The 20,920-nt window shown below is 41.7% G+C and overlaps 1 protein-coding gene across 1 annotated transcript in view; it reads right to left on the bottom strand.

Annotated features, from left to right (window-relative positions):
* Positions 1-678: 678 nt before the first annotated feature.
* RGS7BP (regulator of G protein signaling 7 binding protein) overlaps positions 679-20,920 on the bottom strand; it is a 52,497-nt gene continuing 32,255 nt past the window's right edge. Inside the window, exons 4-6 of the mRNA XM_064140022.1 lie at positions 12,477-12,624; positions 11,723-11,793; positions 679-1,696 (exon numbers count right to left, since the gene is read on the bottom strand). Of these exons, the coding sequence (XP_063996092.1) occupies positions 1,605-1,696; positions 11,723-11,793; positions 12,477-12,624 (311 nt within the window). The 3' untranslated portion in view covers positions 679-1,604. The remainder of the gene's footprint in view (positions 1,697-11,722; positions 11,794-12,476; positions 12,625-20,920) is intronic.

Here is a 20,920-nt window from a genome sequence, read left to right as displayed (position 1 = left end):
ACCAACATTTTTCCCAAGGTAAGTAGTGGGTTCCCCTACAGTGGACAGTTCTAAGTCATCTTGACAGGATGCTCAGCCATCTCATTCAAACCACACGATTACCTAAAAAGGTTAGAAGAGATGATCCTTGGGATCCTTTCTGACCTGGTATTCCGAAACATAAAAGCCAAAACAAAACAAAACCGGTTGCAACAAAAAACAGGAGTGGTGTGGCTCTTTATGAATAAAGTGTTTCCTGTGAGAAGAATGCAGCACCTTCTTACCCTCCACTAAAGCCTTGCCCAGTAAGAAGAAAATTGTTTCCTGTTGACACACTGGGTCATAGTGTAATGGCAGAAAGGCTCATAGTCACCTTCTGCATACATTGCTGGCTACTGTTTTATACAGTAGTAAGTTACAGATGGTTACAGGTTTCACAGTATTCAGTCTGGCACAAGTTTAGTTCTGGTGTCTTGCCTGTCATCCTCATATACCAGTACAATGAGTCTGATCTACTTATTATCTATTGCTACTACTGTCTGTAGATACGTCTGTACAGACAGACGTATCTATAGCTGTCATTTTAGCACTTACATATTCATCACAGTCTTCTATCTATCTTTGTAAACATATTTCTCTGACAGCAAAATCAGAAAAAAACCCACATATTCTGGCAACAGAACAAGAAACAAGGCAATATTTAAGTTAAATAAAAAACTTTATTAACAATGTAAAACATTTAGTATCTTACAGTCTCAGATAATTCTGTCATGCCCAGTAAGAGTTAATACTTAGTGATATGCAGACACCATGCTTTGACTTCTATTGGAAACAAACTGGGTTGGTGGTGTGTTTTACATTGTTTATTTTAATACATCTTCTCTTAATAAATTACTTATTTTTTTTTCTAAGTGCCTCTAGAGCTTAAGGTCTTGTAGCTTAAAAGGAAATAAGTTATGCATTGTACAGTGTGTAGATAGTATGATGTCTCTTTATTTACAAGCTCCTAGTGTTTCAATACATGGTTTGTGTATCACAAATTAAGGTAATTTTCTACGAAGCTTTTAAACTGAAATATAGTGGAAGACTAAATATGAATGAGAGCACAAAAAGCAACAGTAGATTTTGTGCAAATTCTGTTACGATACTGTTTAAATGTTTTGTAACTTTAATGCTTCTGCTGTTAAGTAGTTTTCTATGCTTAATGACTGTTAGATTATGACCAAGTGTTGTAATACACTAGCAAGAGTACTGTACTATGCACAAACTTTTAACTGCAGTTCAAACAATAAATTTTTTTTTTTTAAAATCTATTAACCATGATTTGAGTGTGTTGTCTATGAGTGGTTGAAAATGAGCATGCAAAACATAGTTTAAAAAGTTTAAAAAACATTCTTAAATATGCTAGATCTATTCCACTGCTAGTTTTTTATCACCATTAACTTTAAACTATTAAAATCCTTATTTTGGAAAGTGGGATGGAGCAGAAGAGAAAAAAAGCAAGAGAGAGTGTAGAAAATGAAAATGCATTTTATAGTAAAGAGTAGCAATGTTTCTTTTCTGTGGTCAAGTAGCAGCGGTTCAATCAGAGTAACGATTTTCTTGGCGCTTCTGTGTTTACTCTTCTAACTTGAGACAAGGCAACACAGTCCAAAGAATCTTCGCTTTCGCCTTCTTACCAATGGATAGGGAGTCAAATTTAGGAGGCTGCTATCATCTGTGATGAAAAACCCTACATGTTAATACAAGCACGTACACACGCACACAGATAAAGTTTGTATCATTTATATGTCCTAGCGGTACCTAAAGGGTCAAGTAATAGACACCATTGTTCGAGGCACAGAGCAAATAATAACCTGAATTCTTTATATGAAATTTTTACATTGTTAATTATCAGAATCTCCATCATAATGCAGCAGAAATTCTGCCAAGACAAGTACCAGCCTTCTGACTCTAATGAAATTATACCCTTATTACTGGAAGATCTAGCCTGCCACAATATTTCTGCATAGATGAATAATATTTTGCTCCCCAATAAAGTCTAAAGTTAAGAACTTGAAGACATAGAAAATTTGAAATGTTGATGCTAAGGTTAGGTTCAGGCCTCCTAATTAAAAAGAAAAAAAAAATCCCTTTATTCAGTGCCTATGTGTCTGTATCACAGGGACTTTCCATTTAAAACTGCATCACAGGAACATCTTGGCACATCAAGAGAAAAACTTGCACTTGTGTGGGAAAGTTTTATGCTCTATTTCTGGTTAGCATTCTGCCTTTAATATTATCTCCTTTTAAAATAATAAACATTTGATAGATTTGCACACATACTTATGTTAACTCATGAAGTGGCTGTGAGCTACCTCACAAAACCTCTAAAATTCACTTTGAATTTTAGGCATCTTCAGGCATGATTTCAGGCCAAGAGCTATACCTCAATATGCTCCTGTTCTAGTCACATCAGGAATCTAGACAGTACTGTAAATACATATATGTAACTATAAGAACCTAGGTAAGAGATCATTTAATAGTGTTACTCAAGCATGTGACACATAACTAATTTCTTAGCAGAAATGCTGATGTCAATTCAGAGAATTTCATGGGGAAAAAAAGTGAGTGTGCTAGTTTGAAGCTAGCTAGAATGTTTTGGTGAGAAGAATGAGATTATAGGCTGTGAGAAGAAAACAATGGTGATGTCTACTTCACTCATAGGCTTGCTGCGATGTATAAGAACAAGAATGTCAATACAGATGACACAGTTGCTCTTTGTCTGGGCTTTGGGCTGCATCTCTCTCTAGCTTAACCTGCCATCTCTGTGATTAATCCACCTGCTTCCTAACCCCCTGGCCAACCCTCCAATCTTCCTTGGGGTAAGGTTGAGAGGGGTAGGGGGAAAGTGAATGGGTGGTTGAGAGCCCCTCCTGGGGACTTAGGTTTCTGGGAGGAGAGTTGTGTTTCTGTATTACCTTTTACCTTGTATATTTCTGTATATAACTGTACATATTGTAAACATCTGCTTGTATATTGTGCTAAGCTGTAAATATAAAGCTTCATTCAATTTCGAGTCACTTAGTCTAGTCTGGGTGATTTCCAAAGTGTGGGGTGGTGGGTAGCAACCAAACCATTACATCACAATTTTGGCGCCCAACGTGGGGCTAACTAAATTTGATTGATTGTTAATTAACTCTGGGAATCAGAATGAAGCTCTTCAAGCTATTTTGCTTAGTGGAGGATGTTGTGTGGCCAGTTTTTGGCTTTTTCTTTTACCATTGGCTGACAGCCCAAATTAGTTACCTTTCGTTTAATCTAATTTGGAGAAAGATTAAATCAATGTTCTTTGATTTTGAGGACTACATTCTTGGATGGGTCGGATTCAACATCACGAGTTTTACTACCAATGCTGTTGTTAATCACTCAGGAAATGACACATCTCCTGGAACTTATTCAGCAGCTTTAATGAAAGTAATTTTACCTGAAACCCAGTTACCTAGTCCTTGCTCTGAATTTTATTCACATGATACTGTGGCATTTTTGTCATGTGTTATCTTAGGTCTTGTAACTTTAATTTTCATATTGATTTTGGCATTATGTATGAGAAATTTGGACATGGTGCCTTTAAGAAGCCAGAAAAAGAGATGCGAGATCAGCAGAGGGAGAGCCTCGGTAATGGCTAGCTGAGGTGTGCTTTTGATTTGGTTTGTTTGGGCTTTCCGGGCTTCCTTAGGCACTTTCTGTGGGCGGAAGAACCCCAGGGAAAGGGCAGGAGCAGCGAGAGCTGTCCTCAGCGCGCCTGCTCAAAAAGTGATGTAGCTGGAGGGGGTCTTGCCAGGTGACCGTGTGGAATTTAGACAGCCCAATAGCATGAGCCACTCATTCCAATGTGAGATCAGCGGAGGGAGAGCCAACAGCCTCCTCACTGCAGTAAGGAGAGTAGCACCTGAGGGGGGGGCAGAAAAAAATAACCAAAACCCCACAAAACAAGCAAACAAAGAAAAAATCCCAAACCACATAATCCAAAACCTAACCTGCTCGCCTATAATCACATCACCATAGTAGGTAAGCATAATGGTCTCCACTCCACAGAAGAAGGGCAGGCTTCTGGTGCCAACTAAGATGGAAATGGGAACACAGATGGAGGCTGAAATGAAATAGGCTAATACACAGACCACAGGCTGCAGTGAATGCCTCAGTCTCTCCTCTGTACCAGGGAACTGTATATGCTGTGAACAGGTAGATTTCCTGCTCAGAAGAGCAGTGCAGCTGGAGGATGAAGTTGAAAGATTGAAGGATGAAGTTCATAGGCTTAGAAAAATCAGAAAAGAAGAGATGAGATAGATGGTGGTACCAGGCTCTGGCAGCCCAAATGGAGCGACAGGATTACCCATTATGAGACACTGAGAGTCAAGTACCCCCTGTATTCACCCCCTGTCAGATTGAAGCCAGTAACTCAAAGGAAAAGAGGAAGGGGAGGCAAGTCCATGGTCAAGGCAGTAAAGAAACTCCTGCCTTGTCCATCTCCCACCCCCTGAACTCCCCTACCAAATCAACAAGGGGCTGTGGCAACAAATTCCAACCTGTCGTGGTGGGAGTGTTGCTTCACTTATTAACCATGCTCACCAGGTGCCTTTGCAGAACAGGTTTGATGTCTTGCAGGTACAACTGGCCAGTGAGGAAGGTGAACCAGAAAAAAAAAAAAAGCTATAGAGACTTCAGGGCCTTAGGTCAAGTGGTCAAGGGAGTGGGAGTCCAGGTAATATTCTCTCCTATCTTCTCTGTTGAAGGGATCAACCCAGAGAGAGTGAGGAGGACTCACATGCTCAATGCTTGGCTTTGAGACTGGTGCCTCCAACAAGATTTTAGCTTCTTTGACCACGGGTCCCCCTACATGACACCAGGTCTGCTGGTAGCAGATGGGGTGCAGCTCTCTCCAAGTGGAAGGAGGTTTGTATCACAGGGGTTGGCTGGGATCACTCATCATGCTTTAAACTAGGTTGGAAGGAGGGGAGAGCAGAAGCCAGGCTTACTACAAGCAAGCCTGAGACAATTGTGGAGCCACGTGTCAGCTCCACTGGCAGCTCCATTGGTGGCTCAGGGGAGGTAGGTAACAATGAGTTGTGTGCTGGAGAAGAGAAGAGGCAAGATGTGGTGTATCAGGGAGGGAGGCTAACAGGAGCCTTCAGCCTGATACCTTGCAGCACACTGGGGACACACAAGAGCTCTTTAAATCTTGCAGAGATGGATCATGGGGATCAAGCAATGAGGAATCAGCACTTGCAGAGCTTACTGCTAGGTTGGGGGCCATGGAAGGAGCTGGGAATGGTGAGACAGCAAGAGTGGAAGCTAATGGACTAACTCCTTCCCTGAAATGCTTATACATCAATGCACGGAGCATGGGGAATAAGCAGGAGGAGCTGGAGATCTGTGTTAGGTGGAATGACTATGTTATAATTGCCATCACTGAAACATGGTGGGACAGCTCCCACAACTGCAATGTTGCCATGGATGCCTGTGTACTGTTCAGGAAGGATAGACCAGCCAGACGAGGTGGGGGAGTTGCCCTCTATGTGCGAGAGCAACTGAAATGTGCTGAGTTCTGTTCAAGGCAGAGGGCAGAACAGGTTGAAAGCTTGTGGGTAAGAATAAGGGCATGTGGAAAAGGAGATGAAATTGTTGTAGGGGTCTACAATAGACCACCAGACCAAGAGGAAGATGTTGATGAGGCCTTCTACAAACAGCTGGAGGTAGCTTCTACAGCTAACGCTTTGGTACCCATAGGAGACTTCAATCACCCTGATATTTGCTGGGAAGATCACACAGCCAGGCACAGGCAGTCCAAAAGGCTCTTGCAGTGTATCAACGATACCTTCTTGATGCAGGTAGTGGAGGAACCAACAAGGAGACCTTGTATTAAGTAATAAAGAGGGACTGGTTGAGGACATTAGGTTGGGAACAGCCTTGAGGACAGTGATCATAACATAGTGGAGTTTAGTATTCTAAAGGGTAGAATCAGAGCAACAAGTAGAATTGCAACCCTGGACTTCTGCAGAGCTAACTCTGTGCTCTTCAGGAACATGCTTGTAGAAATCCCATGGGGTGAGGCTCTGAAGGGGAAAGGAGCCCAAGAAAATTGGCTAATTTTTAAAGACCACTTCCTCCAAGCCCAAGCCAGGTGTGTTCCCCTGAGTCAAAAATCAGGTAGAGACATGCTAGGAGACCTGCATGGTTGAATAAGGAGCTCCTGAAGGAAATCTCAGGGAAGAAGGAATCTTACAATTCATGGAAGAAGGGATTGGTCACTTGGGAGAACTACAGAGAAATAGTCAGGGCTTGTAGGAAAGCAAAAAGGAAGGCCAAAGCCCTCTTGGAACTGAAGCTGGCAAAGGAAGTAAAACAGAACAAGAAGGGCTTCTTCAAATACATCAGTAGAAAAAGGAAGCACAGGGTAAGTGTGAGGGCACTGCTGAACGAGAAGCAGCCTTGATAACTGAGGATGCAGAGAAGGCAGAGTTGCTGAATGCCTTCTTTGCTTCAGACTTTACACCTAAGGCTGAACTCCCCTAGGTACTCCAGATCCTAGATGAAGGGGAGGAATTCTGGAGGAGGGAATGCTCCCCACTGGTCAGTGCAGACTGGGTTAGGGATCAGATACACAAATTAAACATTCACAAGTCCATGAGCCCTGATGGGATGCAACCAAGGGTGCTGAGAGAACTGGCTGACGTTATCACTCTACCACTCATCATCATCTTTACCAAATCGTGGCAGACAGGAGAGGTGCCTGAGGACTGGAGGAGAGCCAGTGTCACTTCAGTCTTCAAAAAGGTCAAGAAAGAGGTTCCAGGAAACCACAGACCAGTCAGCCTCACCTCCATTCCTGGAAAAGTGATGGAGCAGCTCCTGCTGGAGGGCATCTCAACGCACTTGGAAGAGAAGAAGGTTATCAGGAGTAGCCAGCATGGACTTACCAAGAGGAAGTCATGCTTAACTAACCTGATAGCATTTTATGATGCCATAACTGAATGGGTAGATTCAGAGAAACCAGTGGATGTAGTCTACCTTGACCTTAGCAAGGCCTTTGACACCATCTCCCATGACATTTTAGTGAGCAAGCTGAGGAAGTGTGGGATGGAAGAGCAGACAGTGAGATGGGTTAGGATCTGGTTGCAAGATAGAGTTCAGAGGGTGGTGATCAACAGTGCCAGCTGGGGAGCTGTGACTAGTGGTGTCCCCCAGGGGTCAGTGCTGGGGCAAGTCCTGTTCAACATCTTCAATGACATTGATGACGGCACAGAGTGTCTGCTGAGCAAGTGACATAGGGGATCTGGAAGTGCCAATTGCTACTCAAACTGTGCACCACAGGCAGTACAGAACTAACCGTGACTCTTTGTTGCCCATTCATCAGCTGATTCGTCAACTGGAGAGCCAGGCTGTCATGGAGAAAGCTCATTCACCTTTCAACAGTCCCATCTGGCCTGTGCGCAAGCCTAACGGAGACTGGAGACTGACAGCTGATTTTTGTGCCCTCAATGAGGTGACTCCACCCATGAGCACAGCTGTGCTGGACATGCTGGAACTCCAGTACGAGCTGGAATCGAAGGAGGCTAAATGGTATGCAACCATAGACATTGCTAATGCTTTCTTCTCTATTCCCATAGCAAAGGAGTGCAGGCCTCAGTTTGCATTCACCTGGAGAGGAATCCAGTACCAGTTCAACCGTTTGCCTCAGGGGTGGAAACACAGCTCAACCATCTGTCACTCAGTCATCCACAATGCACTGGAGAAAGGTAAAGCTCCAGAGCACATCCAGTACATCGATGACATCATTGTGTGGGGCCAAACTGCTAAGGAAGTCTTCGAGAAAGGTAACAAAATCATTGACATTCTGTTGCAAGCAGGTTTTGCCATTAAGAGAGACAAGGTCAAAGGACCTGCCAGAGAAATTCAGTTTCTGGGAGTGAGGTGGCAGGATGGTCGCCGTCACATTCCTCAGGATGTGATCAACAAAGTCTCTACCATGGCAGCTCCCACCAATAAGAAGGACACCCTCTCTTTCTTAGGTGCAGTGGGATTTTGGAGACTACACATTCCTGGTTTCAGTCAGATTGTCAAACCTCTGCACGATGTGACTTGTAAGAGAAACAATTTTGAGTGGGGAGCTGAACAACAAGCAGCCTTTGATCAGATCAAACGAGAAATAGTCCATGCAGTTGGCTTGGGACCTGTGAGATCTGGTCCGGACATTAAGAACATTCTGTACATGGCTGCCAGCGACAATGGTCCAACTTGGAGCCTTTGGCAGAGAGCTCCAAATGAGACATGTGGTTGTCCACTTGGTTTCTGGGGTTGTAGCTACAGAGGTTCAGAGAAAAATTGCACTGCAACAGAGAAAGAGATACTAGCAGCCTATGAGGGAGTGAAAGCAACTTCTGAAGTGATTGGAACTGAGTCACAACTGCTTTTAGCTCCTAGATTGCCAGTTCTAAACTGGATGTTCAAAGGCAAAGGTTCATCACCGCATCATGCCACAGATGCAACCTGGTCTAAATGGATGGCTTTGATAACCCAACGAGCACGAATGGGTAATCTTGATCGACCTGGTCTGGTGGAGGTGATCACCAATTGGCCGGAAGGCACAGACTGTACAAAACCTCCAGAGGAGAAAATAACTCATACTGAGGAAGCTCCTCCCTATGGTGATCTCTCTGATCAGGAAAAGAACTATGCTTTGTTCACAGATGGTTCCTGTCTCTTATTTGGAACAAGCAAAGGTGGAAGTCAGCAGTCTGGAGTCCAACCAGGAGAGTTACCGAAGCGAGAGATGGCGAAGGAGAATCCAGTCAGTTTGCTGAGGTAAAAGCTGTTCAACTTGCTCTTGATGTGGCTGAACGTGAGAATTGGCCTATCCTTTACCTCTACACCGACTCATGGATGGCAGCCAATGCTCTAAGGGGTTGGCTAAAGGACTGGAAGAAGAATGGTTGGCAGAGGAAAGGAAAGCCTATTTGGTGTGCTGATCTATGGCAGGACATTGATGAATGGCTGGAGAGAACTCCAGTGAAGGTGCGGCACGTAGATGCACACATGCACAAGAGCAGAGCTACTGAGGAACACCAACACAACCAGCAGGCAGACCAAGCTGCTAAGATTTCTCAAGTTGATACAAACTCTGATCTTGACCTTGATTGGAAACACCAAGGTGAACTGTTCTTAGCTCAGTGGACCCATGACTCATCTGGACATCAAGGCAGAGATGGAACATACCGATGGGCACGGGATAGGTCAATTGACTTGTCCATGGACGCTATCACCCAAGTCATCTATGACTGTGATATTTGTGCTGCTATTAAGCAGGCTAAGCGAATCAAGCCCTTATGGTATGGTGAGAGATGGTCAAAGTACAAGTATGGTGAAGCCTGGCAGATTGACTACATCACTTTACCTCGATCTCGTTCTGGCAAGCAGTATGTGCTGACGATGGTAGAGGCCAGCACCGGATGGCTGGAAACCTATCCAGTTCCACATGCTACTGCACGTAACACCATTCTTGGCTTGGAGAGACAGATCATGTGGAGACATGGAACTCCAGAGAGAATCGAGTCAGACAATGGCACTCATTTCAAGAACAATCTTGTGAAAAACTGGGCCAAAGAGCACGGTATTGAGTGGATCTACCACATACCCTACTATGCACCAGCTTCAAGGGAGATTGAGTGCTACAATGGTATGCTGAAAACCAGCCTAAAAGCCAAGGGAATGAAACTCTGAAAAACTGGGATGGTGAGTAGTCAATTTGTGAAGCACACAATCTTAAATCCATTCTGTCTGTCACTGACATCAACAGCAAAAGACTCATTTACTGAAGGCAGGATCAAGTCCTGCAAAGGTCAGCTCATTCAGTGTCATTTATTGATCTCATTTATTGTTTTCTTAAAGAGAGCTTGTAATTCACGTTGAGGTCAACACTACAGTCCAGACAATACTAACTACCTATAACATTGGTTATTTGTTCTGTTTACTAACATTGTTAGTGTAAGTTAATTAAATCTTGTAGTATTTTAAGTAAATTTAAGTGTTGTATGATTATACATTCCTGAGGAATCTATTCTCAGAGCTCATCTGTAAACGATGATCACAGTCAGGAGTCTGTGGGAGCTGCAAAAATACCTCCTACAATTACATGACCTTGGGACACATGTCAGGGTTTTTAAACTCTAGCTGACAAGTTTCCTATTCTGATGTAGAGGTGATCAGTGATTTTCTGGCCAGTGCTAACAGGAAGCATAGACATCAGACAGCTGAGAATAATTTTCAATGTCTTTTATCTCTACTTTGACTTAAATTTCTATATGCTTTATACTTCTCTAATCTGTCTTTTCCTTCCTTATTTCCACTACACTTCTTTCATATAGACTAGGCACAGGCATCATGGCATTCTTATAGTGTCTGTAACGTACATCTGTATCATGTTTTTCCATAAAGCCATCCTCCTCAAACTCTTACTTGCATAATGAATTTTTACATTCCATATTCGTTTTGTGTTATGCAGACTGCTGGATTGCTTGGTTTCTTGGGACAGGATCTAGGATGCATTAGCTGCCACAATGCAAAGACTACAGAGCACTTAAGAAACACATTATCAAGAAGCTATCAAAAAGGAAAATTACTCTCTTTTAATGTTCACACAAACATTGTAGGTGTAGAATATTTAACACTGCTGGGACAGGAAATGAAGGCCCAGTGCTAAATGCATGCATAGGCTGGAGATCTTGCCCCACTGTGTGTTGGTATGGGGTGCTTTATAGCTGGCTGCTGAGAAAAGCAGGCTGGTGGCAGACTCAAACAAGTATCTTTTCAGCATGGTTAGTGTCATGTCACAGAAGCTACAAACCCATTACTCAGCAGGATCCCAATCCTTAGTTTGGAAAAAGAAATCCCCCTGACACTGGGAATTAGTTGTGATGCTGCCTTCATACCAACATGAAAAGTCTATTGTTGCATAGATACTGTATCTATAGAATTCCAGAACATTGAAAGTGAAACTCGAGAGGCTGTGAGAGAGGCTGAAGTTCACACACTAAATTTTGACTCCACCAAATCAGTAGGGAAGAGAACCTTCCTAGATTTTTTGTTTTGTAATTTATATAAAATATCTCTAGTTATTTTAGACCTAATTGTGCTAGTTTGAAGCAGGCTAGAATGTTTTGGTGAGAAGAACTAGATTACAGGCTGTAAAAGGAAAACAGTGGTGATGTCTACTTCGCTCACAGTCTTGCTGAGATGCAGAGGAACAAGAAATAAAAACATTAGATAATCACTCTCGCTGGGGCTGCTGGCTGAGCTGCATCTCTCTAACCTCACCCTCTATTTTGAGCTAACCCACTTTGCTTCCTAACCTCTGGCTGAACCTCTATTCTTCCTTGGGACTGGGGTAAGGTTGAGAGGGGTAGGGGGAAAGTGAATGGGTGGTTGAGAGCCCCTCCTGGGGACTCAGGTTTCTGGGAGGGGAGTTGTGTTTCTGTATTACCTTTTACCTTGTATATTTCTGTATATAACTGTATATACTGTAAATATCTGCTTGTATGTTGTGCCAGCTGTAAATATAAGCTTCATTCATATTTCCAGAGCTGGCTGAGTCTAGTCTCGGTCTAAAGTGGTGGGGGGGGCGGGGAACACCCAAACCATCACACTAATGTAATGCAAATCCTTTCGCTATCTTAATTTTCCTTACACAAAGAAAACACAAACCTACCTTGATTTTTTAGTGGTAAAGGCATAGTCTCCCTGAGTTTACTTAAAAGGTTTTTCATTTCTCTCATATCTCTGTAGAAACACAAGTTGAAAGAGATGAAATAGAACAGCAGTTGAAGCCTGAATGGGGAATGGCTCACAGCATAGTCTTACATACGGAAATAACAGAGCAATAAAGGAAAACATCTATGAGGTAAGCATTCGCTCCACATACATGTATCGAGAGAGGTACACCAATATAAAGGGTAGTAAATATAAGGGAGCACTTTTACTCCAGTCTCATAGTTACTAGTAGCTAGCATGATTCAAGCATGTGACACATCAACTGAAGTTCTTAGCAGAAATTCTGCTGTCAATTAGAGAATTTAATGGTAAAAAAAGAAAAAAAAGTCTGTGAGCAGTTGACTTGTGGTGCATGCATTCTTAAATCCCTTCTGTCTGTCACTGACACCAACAGCAAAAGGCTCATTTACTGAAAGCTTAATATCCTCTATCAGCATTGTCGAGCTTGTGCCATGAATGTGTTCTATTGTTCAGAAGGAAATGTTTACACAAGTAGCTAAACTGTGACACTTAAAACTCCTTACATAGAAAGCAAAGATTTTAGAAACAGGGCCATCAGTTTCACCTCTCTTAGGAGGACTCTACCATGACATTTTCTAAATGGCCACATTTAGACAAGAAAATATCATCTCACAAAGCAAGTTACCCTAGACAGAAATTAATTTGGTTTAGGTATGAAGTGCTACACATACCTTTCAGTGTTTTCAATATCTGTGGAAACCTGCCATAAATGCTGTTGAGTATCTGTTGGTGATGATGATGTGTCTTCTAGAATAGGTACTTCAGAACTCTCTTCCACTTTTGTATCTAGGATCTTGGGTGGGGCACAAGGCTCCTTTCCTTTTAACATATTGAAACAAAAGACACATTCGAATTATTTATTAATTAAAATGCATATAAACTTGCATATCCTACGACCTTGCACAGGATAAATGAATACAGACAGTGGTGAATACAAAGTCTGAGTAAGAACTGCTCAGAAAGACAGCAGACCACACCAATTTGGTAATCAGTGCTGCTATATGTTACTCCTACCAAATAAAACTTCAAGAAGTTCTATACAAATATATGTGCAGTTTAGAATTTTACATAGTGTGAGCGTTATGAAAGGTTTCAGTTAAACTCTGGTGGCTCCCATGTAATGCAAAATAAGAGAGGACAAAACAGAACAAAGTAAGTGAAGGAACTACAACATACTAGTGCTAGTTTGAAGCTAGCTAGAATGTTCTGATGAGAAGAACTAAATTACAGGCTGTGAAAGGAAAACAATGGTGATGTCTACTTCCCTCAGAAGTTTCACTGAGGAGTTTGGGAAGAAGAAATGAAAACATCAGATAACACTCTCGCCATTTTCTCTCACTCTGGCTTGGGCTGCTGACTGAGCAACATCTTACTCCCTAACCACACCTTCCATTTGGCCTAACCCACTTTGCTTCATAACCTCTTGGCCGAACCTCTATTCTTCTTTAGGACTGGGGTAAGGTTGAGAGGGGCAGGGGGAAGGTGCAGGGGTGGTTGAGAGCCCCTCCTGGGGACTCAGGTTTCTGGGAGGGAAGTTGTGTTTCTGTATTACCTTTTACCTTATATATTTCTGTATATAACTGTATATACTGTAAATATCTGCTTGTATATTGTGCCAGCTGTAAATAAATAGCTTCATTCATATTTCCAGAGCTGGCTGAGTCTAGTCTGGGTGATTTCTAAAGTGTGGGGGGCGGGGAACACCAAAACCATCACAATTCTGAAAGCAGTTTCAAAAGCTTAAACACTGAAGAACATCGCAATGCACATTTCCTGGCATTACAGCCACACTAAGGGAAAACAGAAGACAAAAACGTGCAGTTTTATGCTTGGTGATTTAAAATACATAGCTGCCACCACTCATAGCTTAACATACATTATTTCCATGCTTACACTTGCTTAATTCATGCTCGCTATATGAAAATAAAATGCAGTGCCAGAAATGAATGGAGGCCAGGGCTTTCATCAGGGAAAGAACAGGACAAAGCATATGGACCATCACAGCAGAGCATGCAAGATAGTGAAGTGTTGGTGGTGGGATTTTTTGGTACCCTTGCAAACCTCCTGTGGACCCCCTGAATGATATTCCTTGTCTGTAGTGGCAAGTACACTCCTGGCCTCAAGAACATTTAAATGTGGAAAGACAAACTGAAATGCATCCAGGACATGTTACTGAGAAGTTTAAGTTTTTATCTTTCTGAGTCCTCTTGAGAAAAAAAAAGTACATAATGAAGCACATAGAACTTTCTAAAACTGGAGAAAAAAGGTCAATGTTTAAATCAGCACTATGAGGAGTTGAGTAGAAATCTTTCTTTCATTTCATCGTTGCTGCAATTTGAACAATTTTCACATTCAGGACAAATATCAGTAGTTTCTCTAAGGTTTGACAAGGAACAAGAAGAACAAGCACAATTAACAGAGTAGTGGTGATTTGTCCCACTTTTCTGGAACACTAGAGACCAAGCCAACGGTACACTGCTGTTCTATATCACAAGTAAGCATTTTTGCTATTAGTCTGGGTTTTTAAAAAGTAGAAACCTCTGGATCTTTAGAATACTTTTTGGAGCAGGTTCTATGAATTTTTTATTATGGTAAGTTACTCCTTTCCTGAAAAATGAAAATATAAAATATTCTTAGCTACTTGTCCAAATGTCAAACTAGACATTACTTATACTACAAAAGATACCTCTTTAAAGTCCTTACTCCCCCCGCATCTGTCACCTAGCTGTGATTCAAAGACATTGAATGACCTCATGTAGTATGTTTAACATCGATAAATGAATTACAGTGTGTGTCCTTTCTCTGCTGCTTACTTTGTCATCCACTTCTGCTTTGTCTGACACGTCTGTGAGCCACTTGATTCAATCAAATGCTAAAAGATTACCCAAGTAAAACAAAAACTATGGGTTTTTTTTGACATTGCGGTGATTTAGTTTATTTCAGTAAAAAATCTTACATGTTCTATAGCAAGTGCCAGAGGAGGGGGAAGATCATATAGTCCAAAGCAGTGAAAGAGGGGAAGAAGTGAAAGTATAAGGAAGAGGAGACAGAGAGGAAGGGATCAAGATCTTTCTGGCAATAACAAGCTATTAGGCTGACTCGCTTGTGGAACTGCATCCTAAGCCTACCTCCCAGATTGCTTTTTAGTCTCCTACTATCCTGTGCTTACAAAGTTCAAAATCTAGTTCCTAACTGTTGGTTATGTCATTATTTTAAGGTAGCTGATATAGTACAATTTTAATTGTTTATTTGTGTCAACTTCACAGTTCATTATTAAGCCCTTAACACAACATACTTAGAGCAATATCTCACTTACCACTTATTTGTAAAAGAGAACTGCCCCAGGGAAACTATCTAATTTGCCACTGATACCACAAGGTGTTACCCTGAAACCAGGCACCCATTCATTTTCCCATTTCACCATTGTCTTTGCGGCGTTACAGTAGAGCTGTGACTTGACCTTTGGTGACAGGCTGTCAAGAACAACCCTGTCTATAGATGCCTCCCTTAGGGATGTAAAAGGCCCTTCAATGGAAACAGTAACAGTACTATATGAAAAACGAGTAAATGTTATTTTCTGCAACTTGAGAACAGAAGCATTGAGACTAGCATGTTCTTTTTGATAGCAAAAAAACCCCAAACTTTTGCAGATTGAGCACAACAAACAGAACGGACTTCAATTGAACAGAGCAGTTTACCAGTAATTCTGTTGTTTTGTACACAATTCACGAAGCTTTTCTGAATTTCAGAGCATCTGCTCAATCATTTGAAAACAGTTTAAGAGTTATAATAAGGGCCAATAATAAAGACTTTACTTGAATAATATATATAATGCTCAGGTTCAACATTTCTACTGCATAGCACAGTCCGCAGAGAAACAAAAGTGCTTTTATTTCTTCTTTTAATGGTGATATTACACATTCTTAAAATAGTGATACGAACACTAAATTTTACTTTCAGTTTACTCCATGTGAAGACTTCCATCCATTTCAGTTGGGATTACATCATGCACACAATGCTGTCAGTGTTGCTCACACACACTTGCTGTTCATGCCAGCAGACTGCACAGATGCTCTTTTGACGGTGATCTTTTAACACAAACCATGATATATTCTTTGGTTTATAGCCTAAAATTAATTGTGTTCTTCTTTTAAGAAGTAGAAAATGCCTTTGGTATGAAATTAAATGAACTAGACAATGCTGAATATCAGACTTGAGTGAGGATAAATAAGAACACAGAAAATGATCAGTTCAGTGAGATTATACACACCATCTCTGGTGGCTGTGCTTTATGTGTTCCACTCATTCTGCTTCTCACTGCTCTTGTGGTCACCTTGGTATTTGCTTTTGTCATGCCACCCTACGCAGCTACTCTTAGTCATCATCTATATCACACAGAAACTTACATAATGAAAAAACCATCTATGTCCCTCAGAGATAGTTAAAAGTTAGTGACAGATGAATGAGAAGATCTCTAAAAAGACTAACAGAATTTAACAAAGCTGATAAAACCTCTCTCCCAAAGGCAAGACAGCATTTGCGTTAGGCTTCTAATATGGCAGTTAAGGACAAATGCACCAGCTATAGGTCACAGCTAAAATAAATAAAAAGGGGAACAGGAAAGAATTGTGTATAAAGTAAAACGAAAGCATAGAATGATGTAGGTTGCAAGGACCTCAAAGATCATCCAGTTCTAACCCCCTGCCATAGGCAGGGCCATCTCTCACTAGAACAGGTCACTCAAGGTGTCATCCAACCTGGCCTTGAACACCTCCAGGAAGGAAGCATCCACAACCTCCCTGGACAACCTACTCCAGTGTTTCACCACCCTCACTGTAAAGAGCTTACATCTATTAAGAACTTACATCTGTAAAGAACTAACATCTGCTTTAAATCTCCCCTCTTCCAGTTTAAACCCATTATCCCTCATCTTGTTATTACAAGACCTTGTAAATAGTCCCTCCCCAGCCCTCCTATAGGCCCCCTTCAGATACTGGATCGAGGATCTGAAGCCTTCTCATCTCCAGGCTGAAAAGGCCCAACTCTCACAGCCTGTCCTCATAGCAGAGGTCCTCCAGCCCTCTGATCATATTCACAGCCCTCCTCTGGACTCACTCTAACAGTTCCATGTTCTTCTTGTGTTGGGGGCTCCAGAACGGCGCACAGCATTCCAGGTGGGATCTGACAAGAGCAGAGTAAAGGGGGAGAATCCCCTCCCTTGCCCTGCTGGCCATGCTTCTCTTGATGCAGCCCCCCACATGGTTGCTGTCTGGGCTGCACTTGCACACTGCCAGCTCATGTTGAGCTTTTCACCAATCCAGACCATCAGGTCCTTTTCCTCAGGGCTGCTCTCCAACCATTCACCACCTAACCTGTATTTATGTCCTTGGGATTGCGCTGACCCAGGTGCAGGACCTTACACTTGGCCATGCTGAATTTCTTGAGGTTGGCCTGGGCACACCTCTTCAGCCTGTCCGGGTCCCCTTGGATGGCATCCCTGCCCTCTGGCAAGTCAGCTGTGCCACACTGCTTGGTGTCATCTGCAAACTTGTTGAGGGTACACTCAATTTCTCTGTCTACATCACTGATAAAGATGTTAAACAGCACTGGTTCCAGCACTGACTCCTGAGGGATGTCACTTGCCACTGGTCTCCAAGTTGCAAACTATGTCTAATAGTCTGATGAACTCATTCCTCACTTAGACTTAAGACCTGAAGAACTCATAGACTGTCTCACCAGAAAGTTTAAGGAAAACCCAAAAGGAACAAGTCTGTGTCAGAAGTTGTGTTCTCCTTCCATGACTGTTTTTGTTTTTGTTTTATTCATTTTATCCAATTCACAAGTGAAATTCACACGAGAAAAGGTGGTTTGCTGGATTTTTTAAGTGTTTTTTTCTCCATGCCTGTATGATCTTTCCTCTCACATTTTACTCCTCTTGTGAAAGTAATCACACAGGATCTACTCATCTTTAAATAGAATATTTAAAAAAATTAGCATATCTGTTAAGCAAGCCCTCCTTTCCTTTTCAAAATGTCACATAGCATGTAATTTAAACAAAGCCAATTATTAAAATGAGTGCCTTGCTCAAATACTGCATAGCTAGTTAACAGAATGATTACAATCTGAAAATTGGGGTTTTAAAAAATGTTTTCTAATACATGCAATTATGTAACCACCCAATCATCTCTGTAGATGATCCTGATAAATTAATGTTCTCTATATACATGTTTAGACACCTTCAGAGTGGCATGCTACAGTGATCCAATGATTGGAGGAAGTTCTTCCCAGAGAGAGTGATTTGCCATTGGAATGGGCTGCCCAGGGAGGTGGTGGAGTCACCGTCCCTGGAGGTGTTCAAGAAAAGCCTGGATGAGGCACTTAGTGCCATGGTCTAGTTGACTGGATAGGGCTGGGTGCTAGGTTGGACTGGATGATATTTGAGGTCTCTTCCAACCCGGTTGATTCTATGATTCTGTGAAAATATACTGTTATTATTGTGGATATATGAATCAGCAAACCTCTTTTATTTGTTTACATATTAAAAGTACAATTAAGTTATTTTTTAAGGTATCAGTGAAAGCGTTTGACCCCAAAAATAACTGTGGCTGAATACAACAATGTATGTTGAAGTATACAAAAGAACTCTGAGATAGTTCTGGTTTTCTCAGTGTGGGACCTTGACATCTGCAGTATTAATTTATTATAAAGATAATCACATCCAGCAGCTTCCATGGACAGAAATTATGTTGGTGACACATTAAAAAGAAGTAGTCTCCCAGCAGGAAGCATTGCCTAAGTTTTCCTTGAGAAAAGAGCATCAACACAGTATCACAGTATCACAGTATCACCAAGGTTGGAAGAGACCTCACTGCCTCAGATTTATCAGTTCTATAATTTCTTTGATACTATCTGGTCATGATACTGGTATCCACATTATTATTTATTACTTGCAGGTTGCTGAGAACAAGCTGCATGTCATTCTATTTGAATCTTTGCTGACTCTCAAGTAATAAAATAAATTGGTGAAATCTCATAGAGATTAAAAAACTCTAACAAACCACTTTTCCAACAGGCAGGAGGGCTAGAAAATGGAAAATATTGCCTTCACAAAATGAGTTTCAAGACACATCGAGAACATCAGACATTTATAAATGAAGCAAAGTTTCTAAGGGCAGTACACTTCACCCACAAGAAAACTTTTTTTTTTCAATATAGTCACTCAGATCATGAAAAGCTGATGAAAAAGTAAAAAAGCCATACATACCAAGAGCATAATACATTTTGTAATAGTGAAATTACTCTTTCATTCCCAAAGATAAATGTATACAAACTGCCTACACGACAATATGAGAAAGGTATGGGTTCATTCTAGTCTTTGCGAAACAGTATGTTTTGGCAGAATGTAGAACAAGTAGGTGGAAGGTCACAGAATCATAGAATAGTCTGAGTTAAGTCATCTAGTCCAACCCCTCTGCAGTCAGCACGGGCATTCTCAACTAGATCAGGTTGCTCAGAGTCCTGTCGAGCCTTGAGTATTTCCAGGGATGGGGCCCCACACACCTCTCTGGGAACCTTCCAGTGTTCCATTACCCTCATGGTAAACTTCTTCCTAATATCCAATCTAAATCTGCTCTTCTCTAGTTTGAAGCTATTGCCCTTCATCCTATCACCATAGGCCTTTGCAGACTCTCTCCAGCCTTCCTGAAGGCCCCCTTCAGGTACTGGAAGGCTGCTATTAGGTTTCCCTGGAACATCCTCAGCTCCCTCAGCCTGTCTTTGTAGCAGAGATATTCTAACCCCTTGATCATTTTTCTGACCCTACTCTGGATCTGCTCCATCAGGCCTGAGCTCTTTCTGTATTAAGGACTCCAGACGTGGACGCAGGACTCCAGGTGAGGTGAGCCGAGTGAAGAGGAATCACCTCTCTGGATCTGCTGGCCACACACCTTTTGATGCAGCCCAGGATGGGATTGGCCTCCTGGGCTGCAAATACATACTGTCTGCTCATGTCCAGCTTCTTGTCCATCAGCACCCCCAAGTTCTTTCCTACAGAGTTGCTTTATATCATCTCACTCCTTAGTCTGTATTGATACTGAGGATTGTTCTGGCCCAGATGCAGAATCCTGCACTTGCCCTTGTTGAACCTTGTGCTGGGCCCACCTCTCCAGTTTGTCCAGGTCCCTCTGGATGACATCACATCCCTCTGAATCCAGTGTAATACCCTACTGAAAGCAGGTTAGTCATACTGAAAGCAGGACCAACCTGCATCAGATTGCTTAGGGTTATTTCAGTTATCAGTATTTCCAAGGATGAAAATTCCATAGCCTCTTTGGATGCTTGTTCTAGTATATGATGAACTCCACTATGAAAAAACACTTAACACATGACTTCCATTGTTGGACGAAACTTTACAGAACTTCTAGGTGTTGTGAATACCAGGTTTTTAATACAACAGAGCAGTGTTCTACTGGCTAAGTTTTAAGATTTAAATAACTTGAATTCCCACGGTTCTATTATTTTTTTACTATTACGATTTTTTTTCAAAGAATGCCACAGAAATTTGGACACAGGTTACCATGAGTACCACTAAATGGATATAGGACAAAACTTACTCTAGAATGGCTGTCATGGTGAGATGAGGAATCAATGTGTATTAATGGCTATGGTGGTTTTCTGTCAACTGCTGGACTCAGTAATCTTAGATGTCTTTTCTAACCAAAACAACTCCATGATTCTGTTCTATAAATAACGCTGCCAAAAGGAACTGAAGCTGACCCATACTATAATGCTGTAATTCACCTTATCCTTTAGACATCTAATAGTTTTATATTTAAAGTCATTAATTTAGATTCCATCTTGAGGCAAAGGGAAAGACAAGATGCAGTAGGGCTACTCAGGTCATCTCAGGATACCTTCTTTCTGCAATTACAGAAAGTGGTTTGACAAGTGCAGCCAATGCTCAGAAATGTAGTACAATCTGTCCTAAAAAAATATTAACTTCAACAGTTACTGGCACTGTGTTACACAGTGGCTCTGTTAATTCTGCCTCTTCCTATTTTATAAATTTCTTTTCAACTTGGGAAAATCACCTGCCTTTAGCTGTATGCTAAAGATA

This window comes from Pogoniulus pusillus, chromosome Z, assembly GCF_015220805.1.
Source record: "Pogoniulus pusillus isolate bPogPus1 chromosome Z, bPogPus1.pri, whole genome shotgun sequence".
NCBI lineage: Eukaryota > Metazoa > Chordata > Aves > Piciformes > Lybiidae > Pogoniulus > Pogoniulus pusillus.
The sequence above is the reverse complement of the archived record's forward strand: the minus strand, read 5'-3'. Positions and strand labels throughout refer to the sequence as shown.